Below are 16376 nucleotides of genomic sequence, written 5' to 3' on the forward strand. Positions count from 1 at the left end.
CCCCCCCACTACCCCTTGACTGTCACACACACCACCACCACCACCACCACCCCCAGACAGTAACATACTAATTCCCACCCCCCCCCCCAGACAGTGACACACTAACCCTCCCCGGACAGTGACACACTGACCCCCCACCCCTCTCCCCTCGGATAGTGACACACTCACCTCCCCCACCCTCCCGGAAAGTAAAACTCACCTCCCCCGTCCCCCACCGCGCCCCCAACCTCCGACAGTGACACACACACACGCCCCCACACCACACCCCCGACAGCGACACACTAAACCCCCACTTCCCAGGCCATGTTGATACAAGAGAGAAAGCTGGTGTCATATTGGGGGGGAATTCTGGGACATGGGGCTGTCTGTTTGCAATGGAGGCTATTGGCATTTAAAGTGTGAAGGGAGTGTGGCCACATAGTGTCGGGGTGATTCAGGCTGGAAGGGGCCTGTCATCCAGGAACTGACCTCTTTCCGTTCCCATGCTTTATTCAAGTGAACTGGAGCTCTCACAAACAGCACAGCCCCAGAGGACAATATCTCACTGTAATTACCACTCACTGTATGGCAGCTTCACACTGCCTCAGGAATAACCACTCAGGACCTCTCACGGAAAACCCCAGGATCCACTATCAGACACTGCTGCAATTGAGCTGCCAACTCCAGTGGCAGAATTCCTGGAGGTCTGTCAGGGAAAACTGAGGGAGAAATGTGTGGGGAAACATGGGGCAGTATGGTGGCTCAGTGATTAGCACTGCTGCCTCACTGCGCCAGGGACCCGGATTTGATTCCAACCTCGGGCGACTGTCTGTGTGGACTCTGCACATTCTCCCCTGCGTGGGTTTCCTCCAGGTGCTCCGGTTTCCTCCCACAATCCAAAAGATGTGCAGGTTAGGTGAATTGGCCATGTGAAATTGCCCATAGTGTTCAGGGATGTGCAGGCTAAGTGGATCAGCCATGGGAAATGCGGATTGCAGGGACAGGGTAAGGCGGTGGGTCTGAGTGGGATGCTCTTCGAAGAGTCAGTGTGGACTCAATGGGCAAAATGGCCTGTTTCCACACTGTCAGGATTCTATGAAAACTGAGGGAGGGATGGAAGAGAAACCTAAGGCAGGGATGAAGAAAAGCTGAGGGGGGGAGGGGTGGATAAGGGAAAAAGGGGGAAAGGATTTACAGTAGTGTGAGTCATAAGTTCATGCAGCCCTTTGGCCCAACTCATTTATGCATATCCCCATTCTGCAATTCTGCAGCTTGAGAATGTTTGAGAATGTATCACTTAGGAGCAGGAGCAAGCAACTCACCCCTTCATACCTGTATGCCATTCAATCGCCCGATGAAGGGGCAGAGTTTCGAAAGCTAGCACTTCCAAATAAGCCTGTTAGCCTATAACCTGGTGTTTTGTGGTTTTTAAACTTTGAACGCCATTCAATAAGATCATGGCTGATCTGATTTTAAACTCAACTCCACATTCCCAATGTGGGCTCAATAACCTTACACCCTCTTGCTTGTTGAAAATCTCTCCACGTTTGCCTTAAAAATATTCAAAGACTCTGCTTCCATCAATCTTTCAGGAAGAGACCTTCAAAGACTCAAGGCCGCCAGAGAAAGATATTCCCCTCATCTTATAAAGATTGCATTTAAAAAAATTTTATTTTAATTATGGACCAAAATGGGAGAGTAGTGCTTTCAACCTAGGAACCTGTGGAAGGAGCCCCTACACTTTTAAAAACAAGGGGCTGGAAGACCTAGTGATTACCCTGTTGCTTTTGCAATAGGGGAAGATGTGAGTGGGTAGGGCTGCTTTCCAATGGGAGGGAGACGACTGGTGGTGGCGAGGGTCAGCATACCTCAGAGGAGGGGAAAAATCAGCAAAGAGATCCCTCCATGGTAACCTCAGTCAGTGCAGGAATTGAACCCATGCTGTTGGCATCACTCTGCATTACAAACCAGCTATCCAGCCAACTGACCAACAAGTCATCTTCTTCATGGCCCTGTCTACCTGTGACTCCACTTTCAAATAACTGTGCACCTGAACTCCAAGATCCCTCTGTTTCACTACACTCCTTAAGGCCCTACCATTTACAATGAAACTCCCACTTTGATTTGATTTTCCAAAATGCAAGTCCTCACATTTATCCATATTAAACTCCATTTGCCATTTCTCAGCCCACTTCCCCAGCTGATCAAGGTCCTGCTGCAATTTCTGATAACTTTCCTTACTGTCCACGATATCATCTATTTTAGTGTCATAAACAGTGCAGACAGACTCAGGGATTCATACCAACTATTAATATTTAATTTGATATTTACACATTTGAATAAAACGATCAACTCTTTCAATCCTGTCCATAGCGAGCTCCTGTCACTACTGGAGTTTGCAATATCAGGTAATATCAGGTGTTGGTCTGCTCTGGTTATGGGTCTGTCCCTGAGATCTAGCTGAGGAAGCCACAGCATCTATTCAGATGGTGAAAGATGTTTGTGTTAGTGCTTCAGTGGGTAGCATCAGCATCCAGGAGCATTCTCAGATGATTAGATTCCCTACAGTGCGGAAACAGGCCCTTCGGCCCAACCAGTCCACACCGACCCTCCGAAGCGCAACCCACCCATACCCCTACATTTACCCCTTACCTAACACTACGGGCAATTTAGCATGGCCAATTCACCTGACCTGCACATCTTTGGACTGTGGGAGGAGGAAACTGGAGGAAACCCACGCAGACATGGGGAGAATGTGCAAACTCCACACAGAGAGTCGCCCAAGGTTGGAATCGAACCGGGGACCCAGGTGCAGTGAGGCAGCAATGCTAACCACTAAGCCAAAGTACTGCCCCAAATGTGTTGCCTTTCAGGTGTGAAATTAAACTGACCACAATCTATCCATTCTTTGGAGAATAGAAGATCTCTCAGCACTACTCAAAGGAAGTTGGAGTGTTTTCCCCTTGTCCTGACAGTATTTTTTTTATTCCTCAGCTCAAAGTGATTATCTGGTCAATGTCACATTGCTGTTAATGGGATCTTGCTGTGTGAAGATTAGCTGAAATATTTGCTAAAATCGCAATAACATTTTCAAAATATTTTACAGATTACAAAGTGATTTGGAAAGACCTGAACTCTTTCTATTTTTTCAAAGGACATGGGTACCATTGGCTGGGGCAGCATTTATTGCCCATCCCTAGTTGCCCTTGAGAAGCTGCCTTCTTGAACTGCTGCAGTCTATGAGCTGTAGGGAGAGCCACAACACCACTGGGGAGGGAATTCCAGGATCTTGGCCCAAGAACACTGAAGGAATGGAGAAATGTTTCCAAGTGAGGATGCTGTATGACTTGGAGGGGAACTTGCAGGTGGTGGTGTTCCCATATGTCTGCTGCCCTTGTCCTTCAAGATGGAAAGTAGTTGTACATTTGGAGCTGTTGAAGAACCAGCAGGATTTTGTAGGTTGTGACAGGTACTTTATAAATGCAAGTTCTTTGTCCTCCTTTTTATGGTGTGCACAGTGAGACCGCTATTCCCCAGTGAAGGTGTAAGAGAGGTGCACAGGAACCCTCACCCACCTTCAATGTGCACCCCAATCTGTGCACACCTCAGACTCTTAAACCTTGGGACCAATTAGGGAACTGTCAGCATCAATCATCAGCTTCACAAAGCACGGACTGGGGATTGACTGAGACCTCTGCAAAGGCCAGAGATAAAGAACATTGACCACAACAGGCCAGATGTGGTCAATGTGTTGTAAGACATTTGTGACACTTCCTTGAAGATCCACAGCTTCCTGTGACACTGTCAGAATTTCACACAGCAACATGTCAGATCCTCTCTCCTCCTCCTCCTCCACCTCTGGTGGCCTCTCTGCTGTTAGAACTTCATGTATAGCCTTTTCACCAGCCAAGATGGGAAGGCCAACAGAATCCTCTTTCAGCAGCTTATCCACTTTAATAAAGGAAGTTCCATCACAGGCGCGCTAACCCAGTAAAACTACACCCAAAAATATCTGCCAAATGTAGCCAGGTAGATTAGGTAAGCTGCTCATTTACATAATGCTGCAAGTGTCTATTTACTGGATCCCATAGTTGAGGTAAGAATACTGGCCTCCCCAATGCCCTCATCAAAGCATCAATTCAGGACACTCGGAAAATGAAATTAGCCCAAATATATTTCTTCTAGAATAATAGCGTCTAATCCCTTTGTCATGAGGATGATTCACAGCATTCCGCACGGGGTGGGGAGAAAGTTAAAATCAACTGCAGCAAAGCTAATGCAAGAAAACAGCAAGCTTAAAGTGACAGAGGTGCTCGATTCTGTAACAAATAGATTCTGTAACAGAATCTCATGAATTGATTGATAGTGAGTCTGTCACTATCTCCCTTTGTGACTATCGAAACCCTTCTCAAAACACAATCTCCTCCAATCAATATTCTGACTGTGCTGCAAGCAGGGAAAATGTCACAAACTTACCATCCCCAAATTTTGGATGCTGCAGTGGATCAACGATGAACATTTGTCACCAGCTGGAAACACAGATCACCACAAAGCACAAAGAATCTGTGAGGAACGCAAGATTGCAAATCAATGAGGAAGTTAGACTCTACAAATTTCTCCAGCTATATATGGGCATTATTCAAAACTTTGCATATGAAATGATTCCAGCAACAAGTTCCGAAAATGTGTTGGGCCTGCAATGCAACATTGTTTAGTAACAGGATGTGAAATACTGATATTTAGCAAATTCTGGGATGGGACATCATGAAACACACTGGAGGCAATTATTCAGAGAGTTCTGACTCAGGTTCAATTCTCTATTCAGACACGTGGGCAGTGACTCTCACCCAATAATGATCTCCATCTGAGCACTGACCCTCACCTGGACATCAACCCTCACCTGGGCACTGACCCTCACATGTGCACTGACCCTCATGAGGGCACTGACCCTCACATAGGCCTGGGCACTGACCCGCACATGGGCACTGATCCTCATATGGGCACTGACCCTCACCTAGGCACTGACCATCACCAGGGCACCGACCCTTGCCTGGGCAGTGACCCTCATCTGGGCACTGTCCCTCATATGGGTACTGACCATCACCAGGGCACTGACCCTCACCTATGCACTGACCATCACCTGTGCACGGACCATCACCAGGGCACTGACCCTTATCTGGGCACTGACCCTCACCTGGCCACTGACCCTGACCTGGGCAGTGACCCTCACCTGCGCACTGACCATCACCAGGGCACTGACCCTCACCTGTGCACGGACCATCACCAGGGCACTGACCCTCACCTGTGCACTGACCCTCACCTGGGCACTGACCATCACCTGTGCACTGACCATCACCAGGGCACCTGACCCTCACCTGGGCACTGACCACCACCAGGGCATTGATCTTCACCTGGGCACTGACCATCACCAGGGCACTGACCATCACCTGGGCACTGACCATCACCTGTGCATGGACCATCACCAGGGCACTGACCCTCACCTGTGCACTGACCCTCACCTAGGCTCTGACCATCACCTGTGCACTGACCATCACCAGGGCACCTGACCCTCACCTGGGCACTGACCACCACCAGGGCACTGATCTTCACCTGGGCTCTGACCATCACCAGGGCACTGACTTTCACCTGGGCACTGACCATCACCAGGGCACTGACTCTCACCTGGGCAGTGACCCTCCCCTGGGCACTGACAATCACAGGGCACTGACCTTCACCTGGGCACTGACCCTGACCTGGGCAGTGACCCTCACCTGTGCACTGACCATCACCAGGGCACTGACCCTCACCTGGGCACTGACCCTCACCTGTGCACTGACCCTTACTTGGGCATTGACCCTCACCTGGGCACTGACTCTCACATGGGGAGCGAATCTCACTTCGACATTGACCATCCCCTAGCATTTACCATCAGTGAGCATGTCTAATACCAGCAAGTGCCAGAGGGATTGGATTCTGCACTCTGCCCACTCCCACTGGATCACCAGACTTGGAAACACGACCTCATCTGCTGCTAATCCTTCCTCCCTCACTAAAGGTGCAGAAGATAATCAATTCAGGCCATTCCAGGAATGTGCACAGTGTGGTGACACAGCACAGCAACAGAGCTGGGCTTGGGTCTCTCCTGCTCAATGCCTGAACCAGCGAGGAGCTGGTGTGACCAGCTAGTCATCGAGTCTGTCCCACTCCGAAAACAAGCAGCAAAATGCTGCAGATACTGAAAACCCAAAACACAACTGGACAATGTCACAAATACTTGGCCTAGGCAGCACATGCGGAGGAACAGAAACTGAATTCAGCTCTCGGGTTAATGATCTTTTATTTGAATTAGAAATACAAGAGGGGGGCACATTTTAAACTGGGGACAGAGGAAGGGGCAGAAGAAAGGGGAAGACCTGTAATCACACGAGAGGTTCAATAAAATGGCGCAAAGCCCTTAAAAGGAAAAGACTGACCATGAAAATTTCCGAATCAAAACCAGCAAGCGTTCTAGAAAGACTGGAGCAATGGTCATGCTTTAAACTTTGACCAGTCGGTGAAATGAAAACTGAAAACTACGGCAGAAAATAAACACTGAAACATTGCCATTCAAATGTGGTTTTGAACTGAGGCCCAATGGCCTGTTCAAAAGGCTGTATGGTACAGGAGCAGTATAAGGCCATTTGGTCCATCGAATCAGCCCCGCCGTTCAATTATGACTGACATATTTCTCAATTCCATTCTCCTGCCTTCTCCCTGTAACCATTGATCTCCTGACGAACAAGAGCATATTAATAATCAAATAAAAAAACTGCAGATAGTGGAGATCTGAAGCAAAAACAATGGTCACCCAGCCTGTGCTCATTTCCCAATGTAGAGGAGATCTAGCTATCTTTGTCTTAAAGGCACTCAATAAGTCAATCTCAAATTTGCAATGAATTCCACAGATTCACAGCCTTCCGGTTGAAGAAATTTCTTACCTTGGCTCTAAGAGGTTGTCCCTTCACTTTGAAGGTGTGTCCCTGGGCCCTAGTCTCTCCTAATAGTGGAAACATCTTCTCCATAATCCACTCTATCCAGGCCTCTCAGTATCCTGTATGTTTTACTCAGATCTCCTCTCATCGTATTAAACTCCATCAAGTGTAGACTCAGAGTTCTTAACCACTCCTCATACGACAAGCCTGGATCTTTGGGATCATTCTTCTAAGTCTCCTCTGGACCCCCTTCAATGCCAGCACACCTTTCCTTCGATATAAGCTCACAATATTCCAAATGCGGTCTGACTAGATCCTTATCCAGCCTCAGCAGTATATCTCTGCTTTTGTATTCTAGCCCTCTTGAAATGAATGCTAACATTGCATTTGTCTTCCTAAACGCTAAGCCTGAATTAGCACTCCCAAGTTCCTTTGTGCTTCAGATTTTTTAAGCCTTTCCTCATATAGAAAATAATCTATGCCTCTATTCTTCCTAGCAAAGTGCACCACTTCACACTTATTCACATGGTATTCCATTTACCACTTCTTTACCCACTCTTGTAGCCTGCCCATGTCCTTGTATAGCCCCGTCCCACTTTCTCAACTCTACCTGTCCCTTCACCTATCTTTGTGTCACCTATAAACATAGCAACAATGCCCTCAGTTCCTTCGTCCAGATCATTAATGTATAAGTTCTGGTCCCAACACTGACCCCTGTGGAACTTTACGAATCACTGGTTGCCATCCTTAAAAAGATCCCTTGATTCCCACGCTCTGCCTTTGCAAATCAGCCAATTCTCTCTCCACTGAGAGAGACTGAGATCAGGATAACTGACATATAGATTCCTGCCTTCTGCTTCTTTGCCCTCTTAAACAGGGGTGTTAGATTAACCTTTTTCCAGCAGCAGGACGCAATGACCCAATGGTATTATCGCTGGACTATTATATCCAGAAACTCAGTGAATGTTCTGAGGGCGTGGGCTTCAATCTTACCACAGTAGATGGTGGAATTTGAATTCAATAAAAACCTGGAATTTAAAGTCGAATAATGGCCACAAAAACCACTGTTGGGAAAATATTGGTTTACTAATGCCTTTAAGGAAGGAATCTGCCATGCTCACCTGGTTTGCAAGAGATGTGACAGCAACATGGGTGACTCTCAACCACTCTTTGGGCAGTTAGGGATGGGCAATGAATGCTGGCCTAGTCAGTGATGACCTCATCCTCTAGGACCCTCCAGGACTCCGGTGATTTGTGAAAGATCACCACCCATGCCACTACAATTTCCCGAGGTTTCTCCTTCAGAATTGTGGGAGGAGTCCATCTAGTCCGGGTGAAGTATCCACCTTCAGACGGTTCAGCTTCCCAAGACTTCCTTCTTCATGATGGATGCTCTGCCCCTGACTCTCTAGAGGTTCTGGTATGCTGCTGGTGTCTTCACTGTGAAGTTCCTTTGCTGTTCCTTTCTTGACGTGGATGTAAAAGATCCTGTGTGAGGACGAGGCACTTCCTGCAGTCCCTCTCCACTGAAACCAGTGGGTAACTGGGTAGTCAGTCCCATCTCGACCCTTTGTGAGGTCCTGCTGTGTGTAAATGTATCTGCATCATGTCTACAATGGTGGCAACCTACAGAAGATATCTCCTGCAAGTGAAGGGGTTGGGAGCCCTGACTAGTTGCCATAAAAATGTGGCAAGTGTTGTTTGCTGTTCACCCACTGAAGTGATAAAAATGAAATCCCTTTAATCCAGTGTGACTACCTACACTCAGTGAATAGTCTGAATTTCGAGTGAAGTTTCAAGAAAATTCAATATTGACTGGAGTATCTGTTCTGAGAGAGTAGTGAATGCATTCTAAAGCTGTGACTCAGTGATTTTTTATTCATTCACGGGAAGAGGGCACTGCTAGCTGCTTCAGCATTTAGTGCCCGTCCCAAATACCCAGAAGAAGTTAAGAGTCCACATATTGCTGTGGGTCTTGAGTCAATGCAAGCCAGACCAGGTAAGGATGACAGTTTCCTTCCCGAAAGGACATGAGTGAACCAGGTACATGTTTCCAACACTACAGAAGAGGATTCTGGGTAATCCAAGATGGAGGATGGGAAAAATGTCTGGCTGTAACTGCTGTTCCTTTTTTGAGGTATTTTAGGTGCTGGAGGTGATTTCCTCGAATTCCAGGAGCAGCAATTACTGTTTTATATGCATTGCATTGTTTTGGAACTTTGGAAAAAAAAATCAAACCAACAGCAGTTTTAAACAGGAGAAGATTAGACAAAGGAAGCACATGGTGAGGTCAGTGCAGGAGAGAGAGACAAAGAAACTGACACAGCAATGAACCTGCACAGTTACTGCCTTTGCTGTTGAATTCATGTATCGCTGGATATTGGAGTGTGTCTGAGAAAATTAACAAACGGTGAAATTCACAAGTGATCTTGGAGGAACTGTTTGGGCCAAGTTCACAGCAGATAAGTGTATTGTTTTTAAATGGGACCTACAGAAAGTCTGCAGTAGTGAGTAGAGTGGGTTCTTTCTTGATTATATGTCTCTTGATTAAACTTAAAATATAAGCCATAACTATTAATTTAACCTGGGGCATGTTTTGAAGAGGAATAATTATTTTCTGGGTCTGTAGATTATGAAGGAGCAAAACTGGCCTTTAGTAGAGTAATATGCGCTTCTTGTCAGATGTTGGAGTTTAAAGAGAGTTTAAGGGTTACTGCGGATTATATCTGAATAAATGCTGTTGGTTGCGAATCTTATCAGATCGAATGGATTGATTGGAGAGACAGTTAGAAGCAATGAGGAATTTGCAGCAGCAACAATATATGATGGATGGTAGTTATAGGAAGGGGGGAAAATCTCAGATACAGTCACATAGATGGGTTAACTCCAGGTAAGGAAAGAGAGGTAGGCAGCTAGTGCAGGAGCCTTCTGTGCCTATACCCACTTCAAACAGGTATGCTGTTTAGGAAAATATAGGGGGTGATGGATTCTCAGGGGAACATAGCACAAACAGCTACATTTCTGGTATTGAGACTGGTTCTAATGCAACGAGGGGTACGTTGGATTCCCAGAAGTCAACTGTGTTAAGGGACTCTTTAGTCCAAGATACAGACAGAGGTTTCTGTGGCCAACAGAGAAACATCAGAATGGTGTGTTGCTTCCCTGGAGATTACAGAGAGTTAGGCAGGAATTTAAAAAGGAGGTCCTTGAGAGTAATAATATCTGGATTACTCCCAGTGCTATGAGCTAGTAAGGGCAGGAATAGGGGGATCGAGCAGATGAATGCATGGCTGAGGAGCTGGTGTATGGGAGAAGGATTCACATTTTTGGATCATTGGAATCTCTTTTGGGGTAGAAATGACCTATACAAGAAGGATGGATTGCACCTAAATTGGAAGGGGACTAATATACTGGCAGGGAAATTTGCTAGAGCTGCTCGGGAGAATTCAAACTGGTAAGGTGGTGGAGTGGGAACCAGGGAGATAGTGAGGAAAGAGAGCGATCTGAGACAGGTACAGCTGAGAACAGAAGTGAATCAAACAGTCAGGGCAGGCAGGGACAAGGTAGGACTAATTAATTAAACTGCATTTATTTCAATGCAAGGGGCCTAACAGGGAAGGCAGGTGAACTCAGGGCATGGTTAGGAACATGGGACTGGGATATCAGAGCAATTACAGAAACATGGCTCAGGGATGGGCAGGACTGGTAGCTTAATGTTCCAGGATACAAATGCTACAGGAAGGATAGAAAGGGAGGTAAGAGAGGAGGGGGAGTGGCATTTTTGATAAGGGACAGCATTACAGCTGTCCTGAGGGAGGATAATACCGGAAATACATCCAGGGAAGTTATTTGGGTGGAACTGAGAAATAAGAAAGAGATGATCACCTTATTGGGATTGTATTATAGACCCCCTAATAATCAGAGGGAAATTGTGAAACAAACTTGTAAGGGATCTCAGCTATCTATAAGAATAATAGGGTAGTTATGGTAGGGGATGTTAACTTTCCAAACATAGACTGGGACTGCCATACTGTTAAAGGTTTAGATGGAGAGGAATTTCTTAAGTGTGTACAAGACAATTTTCTGATCCAATATGTGGATGTACCTACCAGAGAAGGTGCGACTCTTGGGAAATAAGGCAGGGCAGGTGACTGAGGTGTCAGTGGGGAGCACTTTGAGGCCAGCGACCATAATTCCATTAGATTTAAAATAATGATGGAAAAGGATAGACCAGATCAAAAAGTTGAAGTTCTAAATTGGAGAAAGGCCAATTTTGATGGTTTTACGCAAGAACTTTCAAAAGCTGAATGGGGCAGATGTTCGCAGGTAAAGGGACAGCTAAAAAATGGGAAGCCTTCAGAAATGAGATAACGAGAATCCAGAGAAAGTATATTCCTGTCAGGGTGAAAGGAAAGGCTGGTAGGTATAGGGAATGCTGGATGACTAAAGAAATTGAGGGTTTGGTTAAGAAAAAGAAGGAAGCATATGTCAGGTATAGACAGGATAGATCGAATGAATCCTTAGAAGAGTATAAAGGCAGTAGGAGTATACTTAAGAGGGAAATCAGGAGGGCAAAAAGGGGACATGAGATAGCTTTGGCAAATAGAGTTAAGGAGAATCCAAAGAGTTTTTACAAATACATTAAGGACAAATGGGTAACTAGGGAGAGAATAAAGAAAAGCCCCTCAAAGATAAGCAAGGCAGCTTTTGGGGGAGATACTAAATGAGTATTTTGCATCGGTATTTATTGTGGAAAAGGATATGGAAGATATAGAAAGTAGCGAAATAGATGGTGACACCTTGCAAAAAGTCCACATTACAGAGGAGGAAGTGCTGGATGTCTTGAAATGCATAAAGGTGGATAAATCCCCAGGACCTGATCAGGTGTACACTAGAACTCTGTGGGAAGCTAGAGAAGTGATTGCTGGGCCTCTTGCTGAGATATTTGTATCATCGATAGTCACAGGTGAGGTGCTGGAAGACTGGAGGTTGGTAAACGTGGTGCCACTGTTTAAGAAGGGTGGTAAGGACAAGCCAGGGAACTATCGACCAGTGAGCCTGACCTCAGTGGTGGGCAAGTTGTTGGAGGGAATCCTGAGGGACAGGATGTACATGTATTTGGAAAGGCAAGGACTGATTCGGGATAGTCAACGTGGCTTTGTGTGTGGGAAATCATGTCTCACAAACTTAATTGAGTTTTTTAAAGAAGTAACAAAGAAGATTGATGAGGGCAGAGCAGTAGATGTGACCTATATGGACTTCAGTAAGGCATTCGACAGGGTTCCCCATGGGAGACTGATTAGCAAGGTTAGATCTCGTGGAATACAGAGAGAATGAGCCATTTGGATACAGAACTGGCTCAAAGGTAGAAGACAGAGGGTGGTGGTGGAGGGTTGTTTTTCAGACCGGAGGCCTGTGACCAGTGGAGTGCCACAAGGATCAGTGCTGGGTCTTCTACTTTTTGTCATTTATATAAATGATTTGGATGCGAGCATAAGAGGTACAGTTAGTAAGTTTGCAGATGACACCAAAATTGGAGGTGTAGTGGACAGCAAAGAGGGTTACCTCAGATTACAACAGGATCTTGATCAGATGGGCCAATGGGCTGAGAAGTGGCAGATGGAGTTTCATTCAGGTAAATGCGAGGTGCTGCAATTTGGGAAAGCAAATCTTAGCAGGACTTATACACTTAATGGTAAGGTCGTAGGGAGTATTGCTGAACAGAGACCTTAGAGTTCAGGTTCATAGCTCCTTGAAAGTGGAGTCGCGGGTAGATAGGATAGTGAAGAATGCGTTTGGTATGCTTTCCTTTATTGGTCAGAGTATTGAGTACAGGAGTTGGAGGAGGTCATGTTGTGGCTGTACAGGACATTAGTTAGGCCACTGTTGGAATATTGCGTGCAATTCTGGTCTCCTTCCTATTGGAAAGATGTTGTGAAACTTGAAAGGGTTCAGAAAAGATTTACAAGGATGTTGCCAGGGTTGGAGGATCTGAGCTACAGGGAGAGGCTGAACAGGCTGGGGCTGTTTTCCTTGGAGCGTCAGAGGCCAAGGAGTGACCTTATAGAGGTTTACAAAATTATGTGAGGCATGGATAGGATAAATAGGCAAAGTCCTTTCCCTGGGGTTGGAGAGTCCAGAACTAGAGGGCATAGGTTTAGGGTGAGAGGGGAAAGATATAAAAGAGACCTAAGGGGCAACCTAAGGGGCATGAATAATGCAGAGGGTGGTACGTGTATGGAATGAGCTGCCAGAGGACGTGGTGGAGGCTGGTACAATTACAACATTTAAGAGGCATCTGGATGGGTATATGAATAGGAAGGGTTTGGAGGGAAATGGACCAGGAGCTGGCAGGTGGGACTAGATTGGGTTGGGATATCTGGTCGGCATGGACGGGTTGGACCAGACGGTCTGTTTCCATGCTGTACATCTCTATGACTCTATGACTCTAATCGACAAGGGATCCATATCATTATTAGACTCTTATTTAGAATTGTTTTTACTGAATTCAAATTCCATCATCTGCCATGGTGGGTTTTGAAATACAAGAACCAAATTGCTGTACACTGTAATATAGTCTCTGCCTCTTCACAATTTCCCAAAGTGGAAATCTATACAATGCCATTATGGACAGGCTATTGTTGATAACTGTCAGGATCTTCACCCTTTGTGGAAAGGGGTACAGGGATCTGAAAGGGTTAATATAGAGTACCTTAAGCACCACCTTGGATGATCTCAGATGGACGAATGGGCAGGATCTTGAAGGAGGGTGACTGAACACCAAGGTCATCCTTATAGTTTCTGTAACAAGGTCTATCATATCACTGTAACCCGCCACTTGTTGCTAACATGCAATAAACTGCGATATGTTTAATACAAAGGGCCTCTTGTAGTTCTATATCAGAAACCAGACCTCTCCTACACTAATCCCAATAGACACTGTAGATCCCAACACATAGAGAGGATTGGGGGGGTGGGGGAGGGCTGCAGAAGCAGTTCAACTGCACACAACACCTCTCCGAACGCCTGCTTAAGTCTTCAATGAGTCCCCCTCCATGTGGTTCCAAAAGCTGACTTATGTCCTGAACTCAGAATAGAACATCATGAGGACAAACATCAAAATTAATTCCCACAGAAATAATTTCTCATGGAGTCAGAGTCGTGTTTGCATGAAAAGGCCATTCAGTCCACTGAGTGCATTTTGCCCCACCCCTGCATTCATCAAAGAATTATCTATGTCATATCTTTAATGAACGCTTTAAGAAATCTTTTTTTTTATTTCAGGTCCAACAGAAAAGAAATTATGAATCAAGAAACAATGCATTTTTGATAAAAGTTAAACCTTTTAGGCACTTGCCCTCCATAGCCAGCCCATTGGATCAAAAAGGTGGAGAACTTGGTTTGAATATTTGAGAGGTGATGTGGTTCTTGAGGGAAATTCTACTTTTATACAAGGGTAATAGGGCAGCCCTGGAGCATTGTGTTAAATGCATGGTGTGCACTTGGAAAGAATTTCACTCCTTTACATAGAACGCAAAAATGTGATGAGTTGATTCAAGAGCTCAACCATCCTTCTGTCATACTGTGTTCCTTCTCAGGAATAAATAATAAACAGAATATGATTTATCTACAGTGAATGGCGACAACTAGCTACAAAATACTTCAAATACAGTTTCTGATGTACAGTACTGTACAATATTTCACTAGAATTAAGGCTTATCTTTCAGGGTTTTTCTTCCATGCATATAGATGTTGGATTAAAAACCGCTCGCTGGGCAGATTAGCAAGTACCTGCAGTTTACATGCAAGCAGACATACCTTTCGAAATTTTGCAATTCCAAATGTATCTTAAGTATAGTTTTCAAATAATCTTTCTCTTTTTATTCCCCTCTTTCAATGAAATGTTATGATAACATCGTAGCTGTTTGGGTTGCTGGCTGCTGAGGTGAAAGCCATCTCCAGCTAGTCCTAAATATTGTAGCACCTGGTGCTGGCTCTTCTAAGTCTCATTGTGTTCCATATTTCAGGAGGTTGAACAGCTTATTTTCAACACATCTGTTCAAAGATCAGAGGGTTTCCTCCACATCTATTATTTCCCGTAACATTTCAAGGGGCTGAAAGAACTATTCCAAGTTTTTCAAAAAATTTCAAACGTACATTTGTGGTAATGGGGAAAATTCCACAGCCCTGCTGTTCTTTCAGTATTTAAACAGCATCTGGTGAGGAAAGGACCGCACTTACATTGAAACGCTGTGCTTCTGAATACTGTGCTGCTCGTGTGGAAATATATCCGAAAAGCTTGGTAGGAATTGTTTCAGATACCGGATGGGAAAGGTAGGAATGGAAATGGCAGGGACAGGAATGGTGGGAATAGGAATGGCAGGGATAGGAATGACAGGGACAGGAATGGCAGGGACAGGAATGGCAGGGATGGAAATGGTGGGAAGGGGAATGGCTAGGGCAGGAATGGGAATAGGAATGGTGGTGGCAGGAGTGGCAGGGATGGGAATGGTGGGAAGAGGAATGGCAGGGATGGGAATGGTGGGAAGGGGAATGGCTGGGGCAGGAATGGGAATAGGAATGGTGGTGGCAGGAGTGGCAGGGATGAGAATGGTGTGAAGGGGAATGGCATGGATGGGAATGGTGGGAAGGGGAATGGCAGGGATGGGAATGGTGGGAAGAGGAATGGCAGGGATGGGAATGGTGGGAAGGGGAATGGCAGGGATGGGAATGGTGTGAAGGGGAATGGCAGGGATGGGAATGGTGGGAAGGGGAATGGCAGGGATGGGAATGGTGGGAAGGGGAATGGCAGGGACAGGAATGGCTGGGGCAGGAATGGCAGGGATAAGGAAGCTAATTCTAAGGGAGTCACAGTGTTTTACTTCTGTGTCTTTTGGGCTACAGCGATTGGATAAACAAATTGTTTTCGGAAACAATGCGGGCATACAACATTGAGGAAGTTGCTTGGAATACAGAGAGGGTTTGTTTCTGGTCAGGAATCACTGACAATTTCAACCAAGACCAAATGTGGATTTCAGTTCCAACTCTTCTGTGTACAATGGTAGCAAGCCGCAGTGTCCTCAATGCAGTCCTTCATTAAGGCTCCTGTTTGGTCATTTCCTCGTGTGTAATTCATCTTGAAATTTCGTGCTGGTGTACCGAGCATGAAAACCTTTCTTATTGATGGTGTCATCAGTGTGGAAGCGAATCATTATAGAGTCCCCTGCAGAATAGATCTCCTCCGGGGGCTAGGACAAAGGACAGGAGAATGAAGGGCATTAGTTCAACAGAAGTGAAACCTTCACAAGCCAGGGCTCTACTTGTGGGGGGATTCTTTTAAAATGGGGGTTTTCACTGCCCACTCCCTTTAAAATCCCATCCGGTCTCATTCGACTTGTCGGAAGGTGCTGGCTGTCACTGGATTCT

At 45.7% G+C, this 16376-nt stretch overlaps 1 protein-coding gene across 1 annotated transcript in view; it reads right to left on the bottom strand.

Moving 5' to 3' along the window:
- Window positions 1-14210: 14210 nt before the first annotated feature.
- LOC140484563 (tolloid-like protein 2) overlaps window positions 14211-16376 on the bottom strand; it is a 174573-nt gene continuing 172407 nt past the window's right edge. Inside the window, exon 20 of the mRNA XM_072582942.1 lies at window positions 14211-16198. Coding sequence (XP_072439043.1) covers window positions 16064-16198 — 135 coding nt within the window. The 3' untranslated portion in view covers window positions 14211-16063. The remainder of the gene's footprint in view (window positions 16199-16376) is intronic.

This window comes from Chiloscyllium punctatum, chromosome 13 (assembly GCF_047496795.1).
Source record: "Chiloscyllium punctatum isolate Juve2018m chromosome 13, sChiPun1.3, whole genome shotgun sequence".
NCBI classification, from domain to species: domain Eukaryota; kingdom Metazoa; phylum Chordata; class Chondrichthyes; order Orectolobiformes; family Hemiscylliidae; genus Chiloscyllium; species Chiloscyllium punctatum.